The sequence below is a fragment of the Nannobrachium achirus genome, assembly GCF_963921795.1.
Source record: "Nannobrachium achirus genome assembly, chromosome: 1".
Classification (NCBI taxonomy): Eukaryota; Metazoa; Chordata; class Actinopteri; order Myctophiformes; family Myctophidae; genus Nannobrachium; species Nannobrachium achirus.
In genome coordinates, this window is record NC_137810.1 from 12,507,673 (window position 1) to 12,533,902 (window position 26,230).

At 43.8% G+C, this 26,230-nt stretch overlaps 1 protein-coding gene across 1 annotated transcript; it reads right to left on the minus strand.

The window, feature by feature from the left end:
- Positions 1–760: 760 nt before the first annotated feature.
- On the minus strand, positions 761–3,865 carry LOC308286223 (anion exchange protein 2-like; the record flags this gene model as incomplete). Its single annotated transcript, XM_080727189.1, has 1 exon — positions 761–3,865. The coding sequence occupies one exon, from the start codon at positions 3,863–3,865 to the stop codon at positions 761–763; it is 3,105 nt and encodes a 1,034-aa protein (XP_080583315.1).
- Positions 3,866–26,230: the final 22,365 nt, after the last annotated feature.

Consider the following 26,230-nt stretch of genomic DNA (forward strand, 5'->3'; position numbering starts at 1 on the left):
GAGGGGTGGGGTCTCCGCGTTGCCTTGGCGGACGAATAGTTACCGGGCCCGGCTCTCCCGGACGCTCCTAGCCCGAGTTACGGCATTTTATGTGCGCTGCAGTGGCAGGGGGTCCTCCACTGGGGGCGCCACCACTTTTGCATCCGTTCTGGAGCACCAGGAGTCGGTGGTCCCCGGGAATTCCCCGTGAGCAGCCCCGTTGGGGTGGTCATTTGGTCATTTTTGCACATTTGGTCATTTTTTACATCTGGGGGTCCCCCAGGGACCTCCGGGGGTCCTTGGAGGTTGTAGTTTGGCAGGCAAGGAGTGTGTGTGTAAAATCTGGCATGGATCGGGTCAACGGGTGCGGAGATATGAGCAGGGAAAAAGTGTGACGTGTGACGTGTGAGCACATTTGGTCATTTTTTACATCTGGGGGTCCCCCAGGGACCTGGGGGTCCCTGGGGCTCCGGGGGTCCTTGGAGGTTGTAGTTTGGCAGTCAAGGAGTGTGTGTGCAAAATCTGGCATGGATCGGGTCAACGGTTGCGGAGATATGAGCAGGGAAAAAGTGTGACTGACTGACTGACGCACAGACAGCCCGTGGAGGTTTTGGTAGTAAATGCGACCTACGGTCGCAATTAAGTGATCACAGGTTTACAGGTGTAAAAAAAAAAGCAGGTAAAATGATTTGTCGTGCATTTGTCAATATGGTCAATGAAGAATCATTGACCATAGTGTGTCTACTAAGAGCATAGTGAGCAAGGGCTTATTAATTGTATGTTACTCAGGAAAGTGCATCTCTGTGTTCTCTTCATGCCCCTCCATCTCGTCATCCTTCGGCTCTGTGTCTTCGGCATCCAAAGATGCTAACTCTCCTGCAGTGAAAATGCGAGGGAGGAGGAATATCCTAACAGGAACTGTGAGGATGAGGAAGAAGGGGAAGGCCAGTGATGCCTGGGTAGACATGACAGCCCACAGCACTGCCAAACACACCACCTGGATGATGGTGAACATGTGCATCCGCAGCGTGCGCACCTTGCGGATGTAGGTGCGGTCGGGGTGATACTTGGGAGGCATGAGCATCAGCTGCACACGCTCCACCATCTGGTTGCCGTTGAGGGACATCACACCCATGTAGAGGAAGATGCCAAACAGCACTGCCACAGGGATCAGACTTAGCAGGCCTCCTATCACAACAGACAGGCCAACCAAAATGGCAACCAGCAGCCCTGTGACCCTCTGCTCTTTCACTTCTTTGACACGCGGCTTGTCGCCGGGGGCGACGGCCTTACTCATGATGGTGAGGGCATTGGCATGGGTCACGGAGCGGACTGTGGTGGCAGCCATCCAAGGCAGACCAAACAGGGCAGAGGTTCCCCCCAACACAACAATGAGCAGCAGATCTAAATGAAACCCTGAACCCTTCACCAGCATCCTCTCCTTCTTACTCACTATTAGCGTGGTGATCTGGGTCTCCATGAAGATGAGAATGAACAACAGTAAAGCAGGCAGCACAGAACCAAACATCATCCAGATGGGGAACTCTTCATCCCTCCCCACTGGACTGATCAGCCAGCCACGTTTATCCGGGCTGGTCAGAGATAGGCCACTAGGAACATTCAGTTTTGTTGTGTAGATGTCTTTTATGCTATAGTCTAACAGCACCATGATGAGTATGGCAATAGGGACTCCAAAATCACCAATCATCCTACGGAACCTTCCGGGGAAGAAGGCGCTGTCCTTAAACTTGCGCAGGTAGAAGGCGATGAAGAATGTTCCACCCATGAGCAGCAAGGAGAGCAGTGCGGTGTTGGGGCTGTCCTGAGTGTTCCCATGATTCACCAGTGGGTGCTCATTGAAGATACTGACCAGCTTGCTGAATGTCTCCCAGATGAAGATGAGGGAGATGAGGAAAGAGAAGATCTCCTGGGTGAAGGACGAGATGTAGCACACAAGGAAACTGCCCTCAAAGGCCACCGTGATGACCACAATGATGATGAGCCAGAAGCCAATCCACACGCGACCTGTTAGGTACTCAATCTTGTTCGATTTGCAGAACAAGAAGAAGGCTTCCTCAAACACTAGCAGCGGCCCAGAGATTCCCACAATGAGCAACGGCTGGGCTCCCAGTAGGCAGAAGACCATACCCGTTATGGCAGTCGATATGATCATCTCAGACACACCAATGAGCCCCCCCGTCTTCTCATCCAGCAGACCCCCGAATGTGATGGCTGGGGAGAGTGCGGCAAAGTAGATAAAGATGAAAGCAGCCATGCACTGGCCGTTAAGGGCATCCTTGAAGTCACTGACATACTTGGGGTATCGGCGGCGTATATCTCTGATGAGTCCTCCGAAGGGGCGTCCAGTCCTCTCCAAGGGGTCATCTGATTTTTTCGAAGGCTTAGTAACAGCCTCCTCTGCCAGTAGTTTTGCGTGCTCCTCATCCCTCTTGCGGCGCATTTTCCTCTGGAAGCGAGTAACTGAATGGAGGAGCTCGTCCCCTCCCATCTCAGAGGGTGGGAGCACAATGCTACAGTCCAAGAAGCTGTTGATGGCATTGAGCAGGTCCTGCCTTTTGTCTGCCATGTAGGCTGCCTCGTGGAAGTGCTTGTCAGACATGAGCGTGGCGATGGTGCGTCCGATCTGGTGGTAATCCATGCTAGTGTCAGGGGGTCCCAGCAGGACAAAAAGGAACCTGACGGGCACAGGGACCTCCAGGACACAGCCCAGCTGCACTGCTTCCTGTAGTCGGACAAATGCCATGGTGGGCTGCTCCAGGAAGTCAACATTACCGACAAGGACAAGTGTGGACTCGGCATTCTCCGGGATCTTCTCCAGTAGTTTCAACTTATATTTGGATATGCCTGCACCCAGTGATGGAATAAACTTACTCTGTTTATGATTCTCGATATCGATGTGTACATCGATGTCAATCGTTGTGGTGTCGGAGTCTTTCGTATCACTTGGATGACTGTGTTTAAGCAGCAGCGCATTCACAAAGTTGTCACGGTCCTCGGCCTTGATCTGGTCGGAGATGATCATCTGCTCCACAACTTGGTGGGCAATACCAGTTAGGCTCTTCTGGTCCAAGTCCAACAGCACTGCCCCATGTGAGATGGTCTTGCGGAGTTCCAGCAGGCTGCGGAAGGACAGCGAGGCCACGTGGGGCTTACCCCAACGGTCTGTCTCCTCTTCCACATCCTCCTCAAACTTGATCCAGCGAGCTGTCTCCTTCCACTGCAGCTCCTTGTTGTTCTTGTCCATGATCAACTCATTCAGTTCCACGAACACCTCATTATTTGGGATGCGGTCCTGCTTGCGACTGCTGGGCTCTTTGTGGTGTTTGCCGTAGTGGACAACTTGACCCTTGCTACTCCTCCTGACCAGGTGTCTCCGCACACCAGGAACATCTTCAAAACGATGGCTCTTGATTCCGTCCAGGTCGGCTGAGGCCAGGGTCTGCGCCTCGCTCTCATCGGTGGGGATGCGTTGATACTTGGCCTGCTCAGTCCCTTCCTCTTCCTCCTCTTCCTCCTCTCCCTCCGCTATGGGGCCCCCGCTGTGAACCAGGTTGTCCTTTTTCCTCTTCTTGCCATTCTTCTTTCTTCGTCCCTCAGAGGGCAGTTTAGATAGGGGCTGGTGGGTGTGATGAGAGGAGTGACGATTGTACTCAATGTCCTCCTCATGGTAGTTGTGGTCGTCAGGGATAACAGCGGCAGGGGTGAGGATCTGCTGGAAGCGCTGGACCCCCAAGGTCTTGTTCAGGTCCCCATTGTCCTCCTCGTCTGACTGTGGCATCCCCCGCAAGGAGGAGGGAGCAGGAACCTCTGGATTGTGGATAACCGATGCATCTGTGGCCGGGTTGGGAGAGCTAGGTTCGTTCATGGCTCGCAGCGCTGGAGAAGTTCGGAAACTGACTGTTTGGAAGAGGTATGAATCAACCCTTCTCTTCCAACTGGAACGCTTCTAGGGAACAGCATAGCTTTTGTGTGGTTGCTGCTGAAGAAGCACTGACGATATGACAGAGGAATCCTGAATGAAGGAACAAAGAGGTTCACACTGCACATCAAGCTGTAGGTGCTGTCGGCACAACTATACATGCTTTCACATGGGTGACGTTGTGATGTAATGTGACGTCTGCAACGTGACAACACCTATCAAGTTTCCTTTAGGTTTCCTGTTAAATGTTTTGCTGCAATAGCAGCAGTTACGTAAACTAGACTGCACTCTGCCGAGGTGCCAACTTGCACCTTGCCAAATATGGCGGGTAATAGTGAGCACCGAGTGCCGCGCTGCGAGCTTGTAGATCTGCTATTTTTGAAAAGTCGTGAGCAATGTGTGCAAATCCTTGAATATATGTATTTTTTTAAGTGAACATTTGTAACTCAAATTTTGCTTCTGGGGGGTCCCTGGAACTCAATATTTTGAGATGGGGGTCCGTGGCCAAATACATACCATTTTGGGGGTCCTTCACATGAAAAGGTTTGAGCTCCACTGACATAGAAACATAGGTTTTTCAAAAAACCTCAGAAGGATTTGAAATATTCAAAGATTTTCATGATTTTTCAAAAATAGCAGATCTCACTCGGTGCCGCGCTGTGAGCTTGTATATCTGCTATTTTTCAATAGTTAAAGCACAGGGGCCCCGCAGTGAATCCTTGTACCCAGGGCCCAGAATTTGGTGTGACGCCCACATACCCACATACTAGGGTGACCATATTCTGAATCCCCAAAAAGAGGGGGGTCCAAATGGACCCTTTACAGAGGGGATAATTTTCAGAGTAATGGGGCTTGAAATGTATAATATCTTAGAAAAAGAGAGGTAACCCTTTCTTCAAACCACCGTATCTTCTGCTTTGCAAGGTTCTACAAAATATTCTGGTAATTTAATTGGCAGAAGAGCTCTCACCTAACACAGCTGTCCTACTTTGCAGTGAGTGTTGATATGGGCTTGAAGCAGGTCTAAAGAACTTTTATTTGTGGTGGAAACATCAGTGCCAGCTTTGCAGACAGTAGTATCACTCTGCTTCTCGTTAGTCACCAAGACGACAATGCTGACATTTTTCGTGCATTTCATCTTTGAAACGGCATTTGCATTTGCCTAGCCTGGGACGGCTTCCAATTTCGGGCTTTTGATCCGGTCGGGAGCGGATGGTGTCCTACGTCATTTTGTAGTAAAAACGGACTACACTTTGGCAGGAAACACCAAACCGGAAACAGTGTTAACCCCTACTTGAGCATGCGCTAACTACTTGCACATGCGTTAACTGGGTTGAAACTGTTTCCGGTTTGGTGTTTCCTGCCAAAGTGTAGTCCGTTTTGACTACAAAATGACGTAGGATGCCATCCGGTCTAGACCGTATCAAACGACCCGTTTAGTAAACGAAGACCAGGCTTTCCCCCAGCGGAAAGCCTGGTGACGCGAGGTTAGCATTTGCCATAGTGCGTTTGACGTTTGTTCTGCTCTGTGCACAGTGTGCAGCGTGAGCTCTGCTCTGATCTGAATGAAGTCTGAACGAGACAGGCTGAGGGAGGGATCGCAGCGCAGGCAGGCAGAGTAGTATGAATAATACACATTCCGGGGTTTGGGGTGGAAATCCGTCTCTCAAGCTGGTTTCAAACCTGGATGGTTCGAGCGGCGCGATTACATACAAAGTGAATGCAAAGACGAGACGACACGCGACTGAGCATGGCGCCAACGGGCGCGGCGCGAACCATCCGAAGGGGGGCGGTGCGAGCGGTCGCTTCGGTATCTTCGCCCCCACTTGGAATCCAACTGAAATCCAACTGAAGCGACCTTCGCTTCACCCCCACTCTATCCGTCTGTCATTCAATGTTATATGAGATACTTCAATGGTTTCCTATGGAAATAAGCTTAGTCTTTTCTAGGATCTCCTTTTAGTAGACCTTGTACAAGTGAACTGTACCGTCATGAAACTGTACCTTTTCCTATGCAAACTTCTAATAAAGTCTTCAATCAATCAATCAACAGCCAATCAATCAATCAATCAACAGCCAATCAGCGTTGATGTTGTCCGGAGATACGGACATGTTTTTGGTGTTTGGAGTTGGGACTCCGGGTGTTTCGCCTTGATTCAAACGGGCCATGATTTCTTTACCAATGCAGACCTGCGCGACCAGAGTGAAGTGATAGAAGCGACTAGAATAGAATAAATAGCTTCAGGTTCCAAACGAACCACTGGACGTGCATTGTAAATGTCCATGCTTTAACTGTGATAAGCGCAAAATCCCGGACATTTGAAGGAATTTACAAAACCCCTCAAAAGAGGACAGCCCCCCAAAAGAGGACATGTCCGGGGAAAAGAGGACGTATGGTCACCCTACCACATACATACCCACAGACAGCTATGGTCACCCTACCACATATCACACTGCTTGCACGCTCTGCTGGCGCAAGTAACTAGCATAGTATTCTGCTTTGATTATCTCTGCCAGGCCAAAGGCAAGGGGGAGATATTATGTTAAATAGTATAGATTTCCAAATACAACCCGTTCTGTTATTGTCCATTTATTGTTTAGTATTTGTAGATTATTTTTTATTTTATTTTTATTTTGTATTTATTTTTATCCCACGGTTTTTGCAACCCATTTTACTCACCCGGTGACTACCTAACCTGTAGTCCTGGTTTCCGCTCTCCCCCTGCCGCGCCAGGGGACATTGGGGAGCACCCGGCTGGCTAGGGGGAGGTAGTATAGAAACCAGGACTACTGCATGTTTTTGTGTGAGGGCCTATGCCCAAGGAGACACAGGGAGAACATGCAAACTCACCACAGAGAGGCCCTATCGCCAACCCCACATTTGTATTTTATTTTATTATGGGAATATCGGGTTATTTACAAGCTGCAAATAAAAAGAGTTTGTTAAAGCCATTGTAATGGATATTTCAAGTAAGCAAACAACCGTTCATTACATGAAGATCCCCTGTGCTGCTCGAGGAAAAGGATGTCGCTTATGGGGAATACGTTGATGGGCAAAGGCTCCCACTACAATGAAGTGGGACCTCCAAAGATGCTATAGTCAGCAGCACCATAGTCAGCTATGTAAATAGAGAGAGAGAGAGTATTGTCACTGTCGGGCGGGAACATTATGTCCAAAACCGTTACTTTTGACCCACAAGCTCTTGTTAATACATCATTTTTTACAGAACCCACAGACAGACTTAGCCACTTTCAACTTGGCATCCCTATTTGCTGAAAATAATAGCAGATCTACAAGCTCACAAAGCATCACATCGTGAGTAGGGTCGCATAGCTAGTAGTGTCGCATAGCCATGTGATCGGATGATGAGATACAGGGACGTGCTGGGCCCCTGATTCAGCCTGGGAAAAAGAGTTGGAGAGGCCCTCATAGCGCTGCTGCTACTCAAAGATTTGCCATTTCAGATCATGACAAGTGACAAGCCAGTGGGCCAATTACATGAGTTATATTTCGTCATTGTCGAGTGGAAACCTTGTATGTCCAAAACCATTTTAAAAATTATTTAAACTAGTGAAAACAGCCGATCTACAAGCAAACAATGCCTCGCACCGCGAGGCGTTGTGTGCTTGTAGATCTGCTGTTTTCACGACTTTTGTGCGACAGCCTTGTCTGTTGAAGCAGGGCTTTGCTTTGCGAAAAAAATTACAAATTTGAAACTTGGAGATACAAGGTTTCTGCCCGACAGTGACGATTTGTTGGCCGCCCAGCCCCCAAAATGGAACGAAGGCTGACATTTTATTTGTAATTTTTTCCTATAATGGCCAGCCTGGACCGGCCGGGAATGAACTGGCCGTTCGGGAGTTGTCCCGCTTTTCCCAATGGCCAGCACGTCCCTGATGAGATGGAAAGGTTCCTGCCCAGCAGCGACGATGTCGAGCTTCTGCCATCGAACAAGAATACAGCTGGTCTGCTTGTATGTCTGCTAAATGAATCTGGCATTCGGGTTGTGAAGGGCTGCTATACCAAAGGACATACAGAGGGATCAGACTGTGTGTATACTTCATTATTTTAAAGTGTTTGTGGGCATCTCTCCAGATCCAATAGGGCATGCTGAAGCTCTGAAGCATCATGGAGCTAATGTTATTTAGATATATTGCTATGGTTCACTGTGTATTACATGCAGGGTTCAGGGACATTCCTTGGTGGGTGGCCATTTGTCATTAAAATGCACCGTCAAACTTACAGTAAACCAAAGCCTTTGTGTGATTAAATTAAACTGGGGGACAAACAAACATACTTAGAACGTTGTTCTTTTTCAGTGGTGGAAAGTAGCTAAGTACATGTACTCAAGTACTGTACTTAAGTACATTTTTTACGTTTTTTTTTGTACTTTATTTGAGTATTTCCCATTTTCATACTACTCAATACATACTACTCCTCTACATCGCAGAGGCAAATATTGTACTTTTTACTAGTGATGTGTCGTTCATGAGTGATTCGTTCATAAGATTCGAAGATTCGGCCGGCAGACAGGACGCGACGGCGGGCTGTACTCGCGATGTAATAAAAACGCTCCCGCGATTGTGTTTTTCACAGGACAATCACGCTATGAACGAATCATTTGAACGAATCTTTTGAACGGATCTTTACCGTGAACGTGAACGAAATGATCCGATCACTGAAATGAACGGGATTGCCCATCACTACTTTTTACTCCGTTTGTCAGCCTTCTGATTGGTCCCTGAGACTCCCTGACTGGCCAACCAGAAAAAACCATTCACTTTTTGCTATCGGGGGTGGAGTTTGTGCAGTGGAGAATGTTGCTTCAGGCTTTCAAAAACTGTCCGCTCTGCGCGACACGGCATTCGTCCAGTACGGCCGCGGGCGGTGATAGCGATCTCGCTCATCATAATTGCGACCGTCAGGTCGCAGTTACTATCAAAACCTCCACAAACTGTGAGTCCGTCCGTCAGTCAGTCCGTCCGTCCGTCCGTCAGTCAGTCTGTCACACGTCACATGTCACACTTTTGCCCTGCTCATATCTTTGCAACCGTTGCCCCGATCCATGCCAGATTTTGCACACACACTCCGTGCCTGCCAAACTACAACCTCCAAGGACCCCCGGAGCTCCAGGGACCCCCAGGTCCCTGGGGGACCCCCAGATGTAAAAAATGACCAAATGTGCAAAAATGACCAAATGACCACCCCAACGGGGCTGCTCACGGGGAATTCCCGGGGACCACCGACTCCTGGTGCTCCAGAACGGATGCAAAAGTGGTGGCGCCCCCAGTGGAGGACCCCCTGCCACTGCAGCGCACATAAAATGCCGTAACTCGGGCTAGGAGCGACCGGGAGAGCCGGGGCCGGTACCTATTCGTCCGCCTCGGCGGCGCGGAGACCCCACCCCTCATTTCTCACATGGCCTTCTTCTAGCGCCACCATGTGGCCGATTCTTGCAAAACACATTTTTGGACACTGCTCCTACAATTTTTGCCCTAAAATCACTCAAATCGGTACACAGTATGTCTACACTCATGTCATCAACATGGATCTGTCCCATATAGCGCCACCTTCAGGCCGACTTTTTAAAACACATTTTTGGACACTGCTCCTACAGATTTTGCCCTAAAATCACACAAATCGGTACACTATGTCTACACTCAGCGCCACCATCAGGCCGATTTTTTTCAACCACATTTTTGGACACTGCTCCTACACATTTTGCCCTAAAATCACGCTGCGACCTGACGGTCGCTTATCTCCCGATTAGGGAGTCTTACTGGTGAATAAGCTTCAACAAACTAGTTCACATGGACCTTATCAATGGTCTAACTAGTTACGATTGGGTACATATATTTTAAATGGGCAGAATTACGAAAAGCCAGCCTATTATGTGAGGAGAACTATAATCTGGCTCTCCTCTTCCTACCCAAGATGCGCTTTCTCTTTCTATTTCTATTCTCTCTCTGATCCAGAGGATTAAACTAATTAAAACATATATTTTTGGGGGAAAACTACTGTTTTGCTATGTAATTACTGTACCTTTTTCTTCCCTTTTTTATTAATATCACGTAGATGTGTTTTTTTTGGTATTTTATATAGCTGTAATGAGGCTATGAAAAAATAAAAAAATCCCATCCACTTCCACTATAAAAGAATCTGCAATGGATGATTCTGTCCCACTGGGATTAAACAAATTAAAACGTGTATTTTCGGGGAAACCCCCTGTTTTGCAATGTAACTACTGTACCTTTGTCTTCCCTTTTTATTAATATCACCTAGATGTTTTTCCTTTGGTACTTTATATAGCTGTAATGAGGCTATGAAAAAATAAAAAAAATCCCATTCACTGCCACTATAAAAACAATCTGCCCAGGGTCAAATGTCCCACCATAGTAACAGGGCAGAATGGGGCGGGATTTGCAAAAGCCTGAATTATTCTGTATACCAGACTTAACAGGGTACATTGTGGATTGATAGTGTACTCGTGAAGGTTAGCAGAACAACATCAACATTCCACAGCCATGCCACATGATGAGAATAACTCTTAAAGGAACACTTTAACCATGTTCAATGTTAATATAATTGGTCTGAATCCTCACTAATGCTCATTATAAGATGGTACCATTTCTGTCTACTTGCTCTGTGTCTCCAATCATCTGTCCAGGATATATCTCGCTGCCTCGACACCATCCAGCTTTCAAACTATATTAAAACGCCAAACTATAAATGGTAATATAATCAAAAGCAACTTGCTTCCTTCTATTACTGCACTGGTTACCCTCTATGTTGTAGTGCATGCCATGTGGCGAATGCCATACACACCTATGCGGTTGGTTCAGCACTGCTGAACTGTCACCCTGTAGTGATAGGCACTAACCAATGGGACAGACCTAAACACCGGAAGAACGGCACTTTTAGGCAGGAACATTCACGTCAAGAAAATTTAACCATTTATTGCATAAATGGAATACAGGTCAAGCTGATTTAACCATTTATTGTATAAATGGAATACAGTTAACCAGCAGATATGATAATGAGGTATGAGAACAGAGCTGACATCTGACTCCAGCTGACCAGTGACTTGACTCCCATGTCCTGCATAAACTAACGCTGGAGCTTCATTTATTGACACTCCCATTAGCCGCTCAAATGTCGAAGTTCAAAGGTACGGCAGGAAATGCACCTGTACACAGCGGAGTTCCACTCTTTACAGCTCATACTGTGTGGAAGCACCCTAAATATGAAGTATTGGCCAGCTCCATATATGGGGATGACTTGGCCATGTATGGAGCGTGACATGAGGTGTGACGCAGAGACGGACGGACATCATCTGCCGGTTTTCATACTAAATGTGACCTACGGTCACAATTAAATCTAGGCGGCTACAATTTGTACAGATGGTCAGGGTGGGCGGGTGCTGTTTTACGTGCTGTATGTCAAGGACATAAGCTGAGCCCTATGATTAGAAGCAATGGTTCAATGGTTGTGTTAGTTGTGTGACACAACCACTTGTGTGACTTGGAATGCATTGGTTTTAAATTCACTACACACGTTAAACAACACTGGCAATGAATGGAGGTCAGTCATCAGTTCTGATGGTCGCAGGGACCCGAGTCCTGCTTGTTCCTATGCGATGTGCGATGTCCAAACCAAACCCCTCTATATGAGGCTTCCTGGGAGCTCAAACAGAACTCCCTTGGGGTGCTGTGGACACTGGGGACTGCTGCTGGTTTTGTTTTGTTTATCCAAAGCTGGTTCACTTCTACCACTGACTCACAATCCTCACATGAAGGACTTCCGCATCAAGCTGAGGCGAAGATCCGGGCCTCCTTACACCCTCAGTGGGGGAGAATGTCAACAATGATCTTACTTTCATTGGTGACTGAATGAGATTCGTTGAATCCCTGACGAGGTGTGATTGTGAGCAAGTAGATTTTTGGCAAGCGACACCGCCTTTCTACAAAGTATAAATCAGGCTGTAACAATTTGGCTCTGAGGGTTCAGGTCTCTCCCCACTTCACTACTGATATCCTCATCCATCCATCCATCCACGCTTTACTGTGTAGAGCAGGGGTTTTCAAAGTGGGTGACGGGGCATCCTGGGGTGCCGTGACGGCAGTCCAGGGGTGCTGCGAGATAATTTGATAATATATGGAATTTATTTTAACACTTGAAAAAATATTTAGTATCATTTTAAACTTGAAGTACAAAGTTATTTTCAGTCAGTTCTAACCAAAATGGCTATTATCTCAACATTTTCCTTGCAACATAATCACTAAAATATCGTCACTGTCGGGCAGAAACCTTGTATCTCCAAGTTTCAGATGTGTACGTCTTTTGGTAAAGCAAAGCCCTGCTTCATCATACAAGACTGTCGCACAAAACTAGTGAAAACAGCCGATCTACAAGCACACAACGCCGCGCGATGCGAGGCGTTGTGTGCTTGTAGATCTGCTGTTTTCACTAGTTTAGTACATTTTCTAGATGATAAATAGAAAACAAACGGTTTTGGACATACAAGGTTTCCACCCGACAACGAAGATATGCTATAAATATAAGGTGCTGGGAGTGATTGATTGATTGATTGATTGAAGAATTTATTAGAAGTTTGCAATAGAAAAAAGTACAGTTTCATGACAGTACAAATCACTGGTACAAGGTCAACTAAAAGGAGATCCTAGAAAGCAGAGGCTTATTTCCACAGGAACCACACTTTAAGTATCTCATATAACATTGAAAGACAGACGGATAGAACATACTTTATCTAGGATAATATCAGTTTCAAAAGCATAACATCAAATACAAAGGCAGAAAAGAAAGAAAAAGGTGGGGGGGGGGAGCATGGGGGCTTAGTCTATTTACAAGTCACGGGTAGCAGCTGTCTGAAGGTGACTTCATACCAATTTTGAAGGAGGCTAGGGATTTGCTCTCCTTTAAGGCTTGTGGAAGGGCGTTCCACATGTTGAAGGTATAGCAGGAGAACGAGTTAGCGCCTTGTTTAGTGTTAAATCTACATTGATGATGATTAGTGGAGCTGCCTCTGGTGTTGTGATCGTGAACATCCTTGACCTTTAAGAAGTAGTTTGCCAGGTACATGGGTATCTTGGAGGTGTAGTGAATCTTGTACACCAGGCCCATTGCAAGATGCTGTACTCTGTCAGCTACTTTGAGCCACCCCACGCTTTCGTGGTGATGATTGGTAAGGTGGGTCAGAGGTGGAAGACCAAGCACAACCCTAATTAGTTTGTTCTGGGCTGTTTGGAGCTTTAACTTTAAGGCAGCTGGGGCGTCGCGATACCAGACAAGGACTCTGACAAGTGAAAAGGGGTGCCTCGGATTAAAACAATATTTATGGGGTGCCCTGAGACAAAAAGGTTTGGGAACCCCTGGTGTAGAGAACAGACTACTGTTGGTGCACTGCAAACAATACACAATGAACTGGATTTCTTAGGATAAGGTACACACTCCAGCTCATAGATAACTACGGAGACCCAGAGCTCAATTCATGTCAATACATATTTTCTCACTTAACAATATGAAAATATTACGATGTACGTTGGGATATTATTTTCTGGATAGCATTTCTAATACGTTCTACAAATGTACATCCTGGCATTTATAATGTTTTAGACCATTACACATGCACAGGGCCGGTTCTTGGCATAAGCAACATAAGCGGTCCCTTAGTTAGGGCCACAACAACTAAGGGGGCCACATCACAGGGAGAATATATATATATTTTTAATATATATATATATATATATATTATGTCATGTATCCCCCATCCAAAAACTAGCGTTATTATTTTAATATGCAATAAAACAAAGATCTCACACAAGACACAAGAGAATAATTTGATAATATGCCACATGCAGTTGAATGCAAGTTGCAAATTGCATTATGCAATCCACCTGTGGCCCAAAGGCCCCTTCATAGTCTTTCCTTATTAAGTTGTGTCTGTGTGCCGATGCTGTGCTGCAGTGGTTATGACTTTGTGTGTGTTGTGACCTGCCAGTCACATACAGTAGCTGCTCCAGTCACTCGCTCCAGTCAGTAATAAATCAATGTGCTGAGACACCCGTAGCCACCCGTATCAGCAAAAAAACAAAAACAAAAAATAAACACACAAAATGTTGTGCGCGCACATCAGTGGGGGGCCACCTAAAAGAATCTTGCTTAGGGAGTCCTAGAACCGGCACTGATTACATAAGAATAAGATGATGTGAAACAATAAGCTTGATGTGAAGCAATAAATCGTGACAACATTCATTTATGTTCCTTCTGTCCCCCACCATTGAACATGTTAAGAACTTCACTCTGGATTCTGTCCGATTCTACAGTACAAATGTCACATTTTCATTTACTTTTCAAGACTTCTCGAATCAAGAATGATTTCTATGTGATAATAGTAATAAACGAAATCTTCATGAAACTGAACCCACTTAACATTGCTTGTACACTAACGGCGTACATTTCATGTTGTGGAAAAAGGAAATCGGGGGAACATAATTTGCCTGCAGGAATTTGAAATGTTGTCAACTGGGAATCATATTCTCACTACAGATTTACAGCACATGGGTGAGAAAGTGCTTTACATGTTAGATGTGCTCAGAAAGCCTCGGTTTAACAACTAGGGGAAAACCTAGTACATGGCTGGACAGTGTGTTTTTGGGGGATGCAACAGTGGCTCAGGAAGTAGAGCGCAGTGTTGATTTCGTCGACTAAAACTATGACGAAAACGTTAGGGAGGGGGACTAGTGGAGAAGACTACGGTATGTTTGGTTGCTCTCAGGTGTTGCACGCTGAAAATAGCCGATCTACAAGCTCACAACGCGTCACGCTAAGCAAACAAGTGTAAAATCATTAATTACGATGCCATCAAGGCCTGCCAAAATACATCTTATGATATTTAGTCGACTAAAATTAGACTAAGACTAAAACTGTTCGGGTGACTAAATTATGACTAAAACTAAAAGACAATTGATTCAAAAGACTATGACTAAAACTAAATCAAAATGTGCTGTCAAAAACAACACTGGTAGAGCGGCCATTGGAAGAAAAGAAAAACAAGGCGAGAGAGAAAGTGGGTGTACAGTACAATGCAAGGTTATCTTCATTGAATTATTGTACTGTGGAGAAAGTCAATTGAAAATAGGACCGCTCTCGTACCTGTGTAAATTCACTGTGCTATTATCGCTAGCAACCATTTACAAAATGTTTTTGACAACAAATCATTTCAGAGAAAGTCCTGGGGCCTATAGTGTCTGCATAAAGTTTCAATTCTGAGGATATTCCACAGAGGCATGATGTGATCATGTGGCAGGGACGTGCTGGGCCCCTGATTCAGCCTGAGAAAAAGAGTTGGAGAGGCCCTCATTGCGCACTATAGAGAGAGATCTCTCTCTATAGCGCTGCTGCTACTTTGCCATTTCAGATCATGACAAGTGACAAGCCAGTGGGCCAAATACATGAGTTATATTTGGAAACCTTGTATGTCCAAAACCGTTTGTTTTGTATTTATCATTTTAAAAATGATTTAAACTAGTGAAAACAGCCGATCTACAAGCACACAACGCCTCGCACCGCGAGGCGTTGTGTGCATGTAGATCTGCTGTTTTCACTACTTTTGTGCGACGGCCTTGTATGATGAAGCAGGGCTTTGCTTTGCGAAAAAAATTACAAATTTGAAACTTGGAGATACGAGGTTTCTGCCCGACAGTGTCGATTTACTTTGTTGGCCGCCCAGCCCCCAAAATGGAACGAAGGCCGACATTTTATTTTAATTCTTTTCCGAACGGCCGGGAATGAACCGACCGTTCGGTTGTCCCACTTTTCCCGCTTTTCCCAATGGCCAGCACGTCCCTGTCATGTGGTGAGTGGGAGGAGGTGGAGAAAACAAAATGTTACTGTATGATCAGCTGGACACTTGGCGCAGATTCATAAACATTGCAGAAATCATCCAAAACACAGTGAGAAAAAAAAAAACCTCCAGCTTGCAAAGTCCACTCTCTCACTTTATAATCATACCACGCACAGCGAGACTGACTGGGCGTAATTCAAAATGATCTGTAACAGATCAATTGTTGATTGATGACCACCAGGGGCGTCACAAGGGGGGGGGGGGGAGTGGGACTGAGTTACTAGGGCCCAAGGTGGAGGGGCCTTTATTATTTTATACTTTAATTATTGAAAATTAGCAGATACACAAGCTCACAGCACGGCACCGAGTGCTGCTATTTTTGAAAAGTTGTGAAAATGTGTGCAAATCTATATACTTTTTAAGCGAACATTTGTAACTCAAATTTTGCTTCTGGGGGGTCCCTGGAACTAAATGTTTTGAGATGGGGGTCCGTGGCCAAATACATATCATTTTGGGGGTCCTTCACATGAAAAGGTTTGAGCACCACTGACATAGTAACCAAGGTTTTTCAAAAAACCTCAGAAGGATTTTAAATATTCAAAGACTTCAAAAACTTCAAAAATAGCAGATCTAGGAGAGAGAGCTGTGAGCTTGTATATCTGCTATTTTTCAATAGTTAAAGCATTCATGGGGGGCCCACGGTGAATCCTTGTACCCAGGGCCCAGAATTTGGTGCGACACCCCTGATGACCACCTCAGTTATGGCTGGTCGTCGTAGGTATCTCTGTCGCTCATTGTGTTAGTGATGAAGAGTGACCGTGTTCCCGTTTTCCGCACGCTTGAGCTGGACTTATGTGGATGAAACTCCTGTCTCTTTGCATTAGCCTGGAATAAGAATGTTCGTACACAATCGCATGCTTGCAATTTTTACCCCCACTCTCACACCCATAGAAAAGCTTTGGTCAACATATAGCAGCAAAACAACATTTTTAATGATTTATGTGCAATAACTCTTCCTCTGAGTCTATAGGATCAATACCTGTATGTGGGCACAATATGAGGTTGATTTGGAATTAAATATTAATTTGGGTCATTTATAACAATGCTGTGTAAATCAATTCCCCTCCCCAACAGTTCTTACATTAATTGTAAAACAGAAAAACTGTTTTTTTTTTGTGTGTTTTTTTCTTCTTCAGACTACGTTCCCGGAAAGCTAGGTCATTCATTTAGTGCAGGGGTCTTCAACAGGGGGTCCGGGACCCCTAGGGGGTCCCCAGAGTTACTACAGGGGGGTCCTCCAAATCTTTGAGTGGTATAAACCTTTTTTCTCCTTTTTTATATTAACCACTTGAACCCTAGCATCCATATTCTGAGAACTGTAGACAAAAATATCTCACAACACCTCACGCTGCGAGGCGTTGTGAGCTTGTAGATCGTCTATTTTTGGCAAAGAGCTTTGGTGTAGAGGGGGAAAAGAGCAGACTAAGTACAGAATGAAAGGTCAAGTTTATTAAGTATTGACGGTGGACCAAAATACACCGATGATTGTGCTGTCAAACAATGAAACTATATGCAATCTCTCAACAGGTTGTGGGGGTCCCTGCTTCATCTCTCTCTCAACTAAGGGGTCCTTGGCCTGAAAACGTCGAAGACCCCTGATTTAGTGCATTTACTGTAGCTGGAAACTCAGTGACTGTTATTACCTGTGGGTAATGGGTTAGGGTTTTTCAGCAGGTGTTTGCACATCAGTTGTTATTTAGCCTGTTAAATAGGGCCCTCAATGTTGTCACTTGTCACAGTAAAACATGGGTCAGGTCACTGTGAGCGAGGTGAGTTGACTGAGAGTACATTTACTCATTTATAACTCAGAGAGTGAATGAATGTACCCAAAGGGGCAGTTATGGGTCCATCTTATATTTACAATTGGCTTAAGGCCGCAGCCCACTTTGGCACAGGGCACAGGACACAGGGCAGCCCACAGTCAACGGACACAGGACAGTCAACGGACTTTGAGACACGCCCACACTCGAGCATAGGCACAGGCAGTGGCGTAGCTAGGGGTAGGAAAGTTAGACTGAGGTAAGGGGGCCCAAGGTGCCAGAGGCCCTCAAAAAGTCTGGATTAAAACTCTTTTTCCCCCAATAATAATAATAATTATTATGATGTTTATCATTTGTGTCTAAAAACTTAAAATTACTGCTGGAATAAAACCAATGAGCGATACAATTTAAATAATTGAGGGTCCCTATATTATATACTCACCCCTTACAAAGCTAAAATTGTTTCTCCTGCTTTCACGTTGTTTTGAGACATATAGTAGCTTTGCGGTTTGTGCGTCCGCTTGCATCATGTTATGGTTGTGAAACTTAGGTGTGCTCTACAGGATAATTATGATCATCTGAAGTAAATGGAAAAGTCTTTTCATTGGCCCTGCAAACATAAGATCAACTCTCACGTTCTGTTCGCCCCACCCTCCCCCGGTCCTGACTGTAAAGCAGCTTCTTCAGCACACAACAGCATGCATTGAACAGAGACAGGGAGAGGGAGAAAAAAAAAAAAAAAAAGACTGCAAACATAAGATCAACTTTCAGGTTCTGTTCGCTCCACCCTCCCCCGGCTTCTTCCACACACAACACGCATTGAACAGAGACAGGGAGAGAGAGAAAAAAAGACGTAATGTGACATAGAGCAGCATGTTTCATTACTGTAAACTGAGAGGAGAGCTTGACTGTTTACACTCAAGGAAGCAGCTGATGTCTGTGGGTAAGCATGCAACAGAACATCTTCTCCCCTCTTCCTTCTTCCTTCTTTATCCAACACCATTAAGCAATAAGCATGGATAACGTTTTAAACGCAAGTGTTTCGAACGAAACACCTGTTTGCTAAGTTCTGGAAGGAAGCACTCCCAAACTAGTGACATGATCAGTTGATCACAATCGCATCATGTTATGAATGTATGTAGGTTCCCAAATCAAAGTGAAAAATGGTTTGGTTTGTTGCAACAATGACTAGTTATCTAAAGTATGGTAATAGTGTCAAGTAGTGTGAGGATTAATGTCAGAGTGTTTGTGTTTGAGCGCCTCAGTGCGGCCGCTGCAGAGTTCATGTGCAACCTCTTCCAGAGAGATAGATGGAGACACTAGAAACTCTGCTGGAGAAACAAGACAAACTGCTGGATGTCCCTAGTAATAACAATAATTGTATAATATCCCATCATCTATCTAGTAGTCATATGATTATGTCATACAAAAATAACAATCTAGGCATCGCAATATTATTGTTTCAGTCAGTCACAGTATTATTGTTTTGTGAACTCCCAAAATGTTCACAGGATCTTGTTGTAGATTAAACACACTGACTGACTTTGCTGTTAAAACAATGTATGTGCATACACACAGACACAGTACACACAAGAATGTCCTGTTATGCCATTCTCATATAGCCTTATATGATCTAGCCTGTTATACAGTAGATGTATTCTCAGATCATTATATCCAACCCTTGTTTTCCATAGTTTAGCTAACTAGCCAAAGTTCTGATTGCATGCAGACTCATTTTTGCATGTAGGCTAATCATGTTCATACTTCACCCAATCTGAATAGTCCTATACTGATTATTTTTTCTCCTATTCTACTTCCTATGTATAGCCTATATGCTTCACTCCTCATGTGCATTTGCTTGAGCACTGCTGCTATTGCTTAGTGATTGTATATTCTGCACAACACCTGCACATATTTAAGCTGCTACTAAAAATACAATGTAGTGTTTTATTGTTATACTGTTTTATATTGGCTTGCATGGGAGGCTGGGCTCAAGTCAGAGTTCTGGTGTCTCATTCACTTGCTGGTGATGATGGTGGTCTGCACTTTTTATTTCATGGGACTGTTGTGGATTATACTGTATTAATAATACAGTAGCTGTATCTGCGTGTGCATGTAATGGATGATTATGTGTAGTGATCATGGTTAGATCAAGTTAAAATTCCTGGACTTTGTTTCAAGAGCTAGCATTGTCAAATTGTTACACCAGACACTACATGTTTGTTTATATCCTGCTTAAGCTACAAGAGTAAAACTAAAAGTAGACAAAAATGGTAAATGGTGTTACAATTTGACAAATAAGGTGAACATGATTGCTGAGGCGATCACGGCTACCGTATCATTGTGAGACATGTCATTCAAACAGTAACAAAGTGTTTCCGGTTGGCCGGTTCTCCGCTTGCATGGGGGGGCCCATACAGATTTCTGGCCTAGGGGCCCAGAATTGCTAGTGACGCCCCTGGGCACAGGGCACAGGGCAGTCCACAGTCAACGGACTTCACAGAGAGAGGGGGGAACTTCCCCCCCCCACTTTGGGGGGGGGGAAATGCACAGAGAGAGACGCACACATCACCAATACGTTTTATTTCTTATTTTTTTCAAAACTTTTTTTTATCCTAATTTTTTTTTTCTCAAAAAATTTTTTTTTCCTCAAAACACTTTTTCTCAAAAAAATTTTTTCTCAAAAACTTTTTTTTCTCACATTTTTTTTTTCTCAAACATTTTTTTTTCTCAAAAATTTTTTTTTCTCTTTTTTTATTTTATTTTTTTTATTTTTTTTATTTTTTATTTTTTTTTTAACTAGATGTGAGCGGGCCGAAGGCCCGCAAACCTCTAGTTGGGTTACATTTGAAGTACACTCAGGGTGAAACTAACTGAGGATTTTACTCTGTACACAGCAAAATATCATAGATAGATAGATACCTTTATTATCCCAAGGGGGAAATTCAGTATGATCACAATCATGGTTGTGATCAGTCTCTCTCCCTTGCTTTCACTGTCTCTCATTCCAACACTCCATCTGTTGGCTTCCAGAATGGTAAAGTGAAGACAAATGCATATTAGGGATGATGATGATAATAATAATGCATGATGATAAATAAATAAAGATAAAATAAACTTGAAGTGTGGAGTGGAGGTTCTTTCTATGCGATTCAGTTTCGTTCTTGTTTTTCCCCCTTTGAATCATTATTTGCTTTGAAAGGAGGTGTCTTTCATTTAGCTCATCTTACCAGTGTGTAGCTGACATGTAGCCACCTCTGTATCATTGATTAAAGGGTCATATAATGGCTCTAGATTCCTGGGTGGTGTAATTAAAAGTGACTTACCCTCTGGCAGAATGTGTCAATTGTTTTTTTGCGAGATTTTCCTCAAATTACTCCCCTGAGTAACCCACGGCTGCAAACCTCTGCAGATTTAGCAAAAATGTCTCCATTTGGGGAGAAACTGTATCAAATCAGAGTTAATTACGTTGATTTATTTGGGCTTCTGCACGGAGAGGTTCTAAATGCATTATACATTCAAGATGCAGTCAGCTGAATCCTTTGATAAGCAGATCATGCACAGCTGGGAGAATGGCAGTTGCTTATCAAGTGCTATGGATCAACAGCAATAACAAAACACAAGCATTGTGAATACATATCAAGAAAGGGCTTTATTCACAAGGCAAACATGACTGGGTCCAGTAACGGCATGGCTTCAGGGTGATCACAGACTCACAGTCGCCAGATCACTGATGTATCTTTTGATGATTGATTGATTGATGTATTGATTAATTGATTGATTGATTGAATACTCATTAATAGGTTTGTTAAAGGGATCCTTGGCTAATACGACAAATATTCCTTAATTGAGTACCTGAGACGAATAACAGTCTAAGTCCATATTTTAAAATGTTGGATAAAGAGATTTTTTTATTTACCAGACTGTAAACCACAAACTAGAAGTTTTTAATTTCTTAAAGTCTTAATGTACTCCCCCCTCATTTTTACTTAACTCTGAATCCATTGCAAGCATCTCTGCACAAAAGACATTCCTTGGGCTAAAACGGCCCCCTTAAAAGTGTGAAAAGTGATGACTCATCACTTTTCATCAACCATAGTCGTTTTTAGCCCAAGGAATGTTTTTTGTACAAAACAGATGCTTGCAATGGATTCAGAATCATGAAAAAACCCTAGTTTGACCCCTCATATGCTACTTAAAGCAGATAAATCTTTACCTTTTTTTCCCCCTGTATAGTAAAGTTAATGGGACACCGACTCTAGCGGGTGATAACACATCAATTAAGCTACTTCTCAGAAAGGGTTATCATACCAAAATATAAACTAGAGACATGTACGAAAAAGAAAATCCAAAAATGTTACGGTCACCTCGGGTGGTACCAAAATTTGTATTAGCCCTGGCCCCCTGTACTATGTTGTGGATTTAGTTTGTAGCCACCAGCACCAGCTTTGTGTAACCAAAACATTTTGTTATTAGAGTTGTCAAATCAGCTTACATTTCTACTGTAATTTCTACTGAATTTTCTTTCTTTTAATAAATTTAGAGTAGCCAATTATTTTTACCCCTTTTTCGCCCCAATTTAGTCGTTATACAGCCGATCGATCGAGGCGTAGTGTGCTTGTAGATCAGCTGTTTTCACTACTTTTGTGCGACGACCTTGTGTGACGAAGCAGTGCTTTACTTTGTGAAAAATGTACACATTTTGTATGATTTTGCTGCATGTTCATGTTTTGTAATGCTGATCCCATTAGGCCTATAGGCCTATCCCTGGTTTTGATTGTGTTATTTAAGGAACCGCTTTTTCCTTAACAATTTTACATCAAATCTACATGATGCCCTGTAGTGCCAAACTCTGCAAGTCTTTATGAAGATGCTTAGTGTCAGACGGTGGCATTTCCGTAGCTTGATGGATGGTTTCATTCAAATGTGTTATTTATTATTTGTGGACCAACACGGTATCCATAGGCCTCTAGAGGAGACTGGCCCCATCTCTCTGGTTAGTCTAACAGGCATCTGTGTCCTAATGTGATTGTCACTATTTCCCTTGGGACTGACATCTCTAATATGTTTTTATAATGCAGAGGCTAGAATTCGATCAACCCAAGAAATGTATTTTATCTAGGTTATAAATAATTTAACTTTTCACCTATAGGCTATGGCTTACAATAAAGCTAATATAGTGTTTGCCCAGTACTCTCCTTGCCTTAACAGCTTACCATCTATTCTATTCTACACACTTGAATTAAATTACATTAAATTAAATGATGTTCATTTACACTTTAAGACAAGTGTCAGTGCATGGACACCATTTCTAATTGGAATGGGACGATTCCTGGTTTGCATATCTTCACCATGCAGGGTGGCCTACACAGGGCTGTGTAAGTTAGGGTTAAAGCTAAGAGTTTCTGAGTATAACCTAAGATTGAAGTGTTAAGCCCAGTCCACACCAATGATTCGCGGAATGATGAAACCGTTGCAGAACGTTGTAGCGGCGCATGCCAGCTCAAGTGAAGTGAGTCAACTTTTAGTCATAGTACCTATATGTTACATAGCTGGCTGAACCATTTGCTGTCTGTCATTTCCATCCTGTCTGTCTGTCTGTCCACTACCTCTGTCAAATCAAGGCTGAAAAAAAGCCCATGCGTTTTCATACTGGTATCAATAGCTTCCCTGTGGTGAATCTCTGATGTCTTATGTATTTATTTATTTTGTCCTTGCATCATTACACCCTTTACACTCAACCTTATACGAGCTATTACTTCTCAGTCCGTTTGTATTTCTTTCTGGCTTGAAAGTCCACGGGTGCATTCAGTGGGATGTTGTACTGTTATTGAACTGCATGATTTCCCCTGGTCGGGTTAGCAGACCCAGTCTTGTTGTGCTTGGCAGGAGGGATCGTCTTTGCATCAGTGAAGCCCACCCACTGCAGCACCTGAGCTGCAGCCAGTGGTGGAAAAAGTACTCACATATCTTAAGTAAAAGTATCAATACTGCAATATACAGTATAAAGCAAAAGTCCGGAATTCAACATAGACTTGAGTAAGTATGAAAGCATCAAAATGTACTTAAAGTATACAGAAAGTAAAAGTAGGCAACAAAATGATTGAACTTTTTTCTTATTTCCACACAACAACTCAAACGTATATTAATTAACATAGTTCAATATTGAAAATGGGTGGTTCTCCCCTTTAAGTACTTTGTTACTTTACACCACTTTGTAATAATAATCTAAATCTGCAAAGTTTACTAGTAACTAAAGCTGTCAGTTAAATGTAAAAAAAAGCACACAACATATGCCTCTGAGATAGTGAAGTATGGTATATATAAAGAATTGGAAATTGAAATACTCAAGTAAAAGTATAACTGAAAGTTGTTCTTAAGTGCGGTACTTGAGTAAATGTACAATTACTCTCCAGTTGCCTGGTTAATTAACCAGACTCTTTTTCTGGGGGGCGGGCTAAAGCCTATTGACGTAATGTTAGGGGCGGTTTAAAAAATGTCAAGGTGACTTGCTCTTAATTGCTCCCTTTGAACTTCAAAGGGGTTGTAATCCGCAGTAATTGATTGAGCCATACAAGTGTCAATAGCTTGTTAGTGTTCTCTCTAATCAATGAAACATCAAAGACAGCTACCTCTTTGATGCTTGTCATAGAGGGGATGGGGAGGGGGGAATGTTTTTGTGTCCACACAGCCTACAGCCCTGATTGGCGAACCCTTTCTGGTGGCTGGTGGAAATGGATTCTCAATTGTGAGGCTCCAGACCACACTACACCATGGGGTGGTGTTGTGTGGTCTGGTTTATTAATCAGGCTAACTCTCCAGCACTGCTTCCAGACAGACATGCGCTGTCATCTCCTCCTGGTAAGCAGGGACCTTGCCCAGGGGGAGGTTATTCAGGAAGGCAGGGGCTATGGTTCATCTGCCTGAAGGTTGAAGGCAGGGCTATGGTTGAATACCAGTAGAGTCGCCGAAATGAAGCTCGCCGAGAACCGGGGGGTGCGTTCGGAAATGCACACCGGGTGGGGCAACGGTGCGCTTTTTCAGTCTGAACTCTGAAGGTAAACTTTCTGAAAAGCAGCAGTTGCTAACCTAACGTTGCTATTGATGTTTATAAACTAGGGTAAATTATAATAGAATATTAGAATATTAATTCATGTTGATACTGAAGAAGGCATACTGTGATTGTGTGTGCTACTTTACATATTTGTTGTTGCTAGCATTAACATTTATGATACTGTGAGATTAAGACTATAACCATAATTTACCCTAGTTTATAAACATCAATAGCAACATTAGGTTAGCAACTGCTGATTTTCAGAAAGTTTACCTTCAGAGTTCAGGCTGAAAAAGCGCACCGTTGCCACACCCGGTGTGCATTTCCGAACGCACCCCCCGTTTCTCGGCGAGCTTCATTTCGGCGACTCTACCTGTTACCCTATGGTTCATCTGCCTGAAGGTTGAAGGCAGGGGCGTCACAAGGGGTGGGGGGAGTGGGACTGAGTTACTAGGGCCCAAGGTGGAGGGGCCTGGAATTATTTTAGCTATTGAAAAATAGCAGATATACAAGCTCACAGCGCGGCACCGAGTTCCGAAAATGGGTGGTTCTCCCCTTTAAGTACTTTGTTACTTTACACCACTTTGTAATAATAATCTAAATCTGCAAAGTTTATAGTAACTAAAGCTGTCAGTTAAATGTAAAAAAAGCACACAACATATGCCTCTGAGATGGAAGATATTTTTTAAAGTCGTGAAAATGTGTGCAAATCATTGAATATATGATTTTTTTAAGCGAACATTTGTAACTAAAATTTTGCTTCTGGGGGGTTCCCTGCCTGGAACTAAATATTTTGAGATGGGCATCCGTGGCCAAATACATATCATTTTGAGGGTCCTTCACATGAAAAAGTTTGAGCACTACTGACATAGAAACATGGGTTTTTCAAAAAACCTATGAAGGATTTGAAATATTCAAAGACATTTTCATGATTTTTCAAAAAATAGCAGATCTACAAGCTCGCAGCGCGGCACTCGGTGCCGCGCTTTGAGCTTGTATATGTGCTATTTTTCAATAGTTAAAGCACAAAATACTGTGTAATAATGCGTTCCCAATGGGGGACCACCTGCAGTGAATCCTTGTACCCAGGGCCCAGAACTTGGTGCGACACCCCTGAGGCAAGGGCGACCTTGAGGTAAGCACCACTATACTGGACTGGATCTAACCTTTGAAGGCCTGCCAGTCGTCTACTGCGGGTGTGTGTACGTGCTTGCCCCTTAGGTACCATGCCATGAAAACTTCATGCCCGCGGCGCCCCGGTGGCATAGAACATAAATAAGGCTTAGTCACTGGCCCAGGTTTGAATCTGACCCGAGACTCTATGCTCCATCCTCTTTCTCTCTCCTGCCTTTTCTGTCTTTCAGAAATAAAACCAGAGTGCAGTATAGGAGGATATATATTTTTTTTCTTCTTCTAAATGTAATATCTTTAATGGCTTATCTTAAGAGTTGAGCGATCCTTTCCCTTGAAGTGAGTTATATATCTTTAATGGCCCAACTTTCCTACAGAACAAAATCTTTTCCTTTTTGTTGTTGTGGAGAAAACAGTGTCAAAGCTCACCTTTTAATGCAAT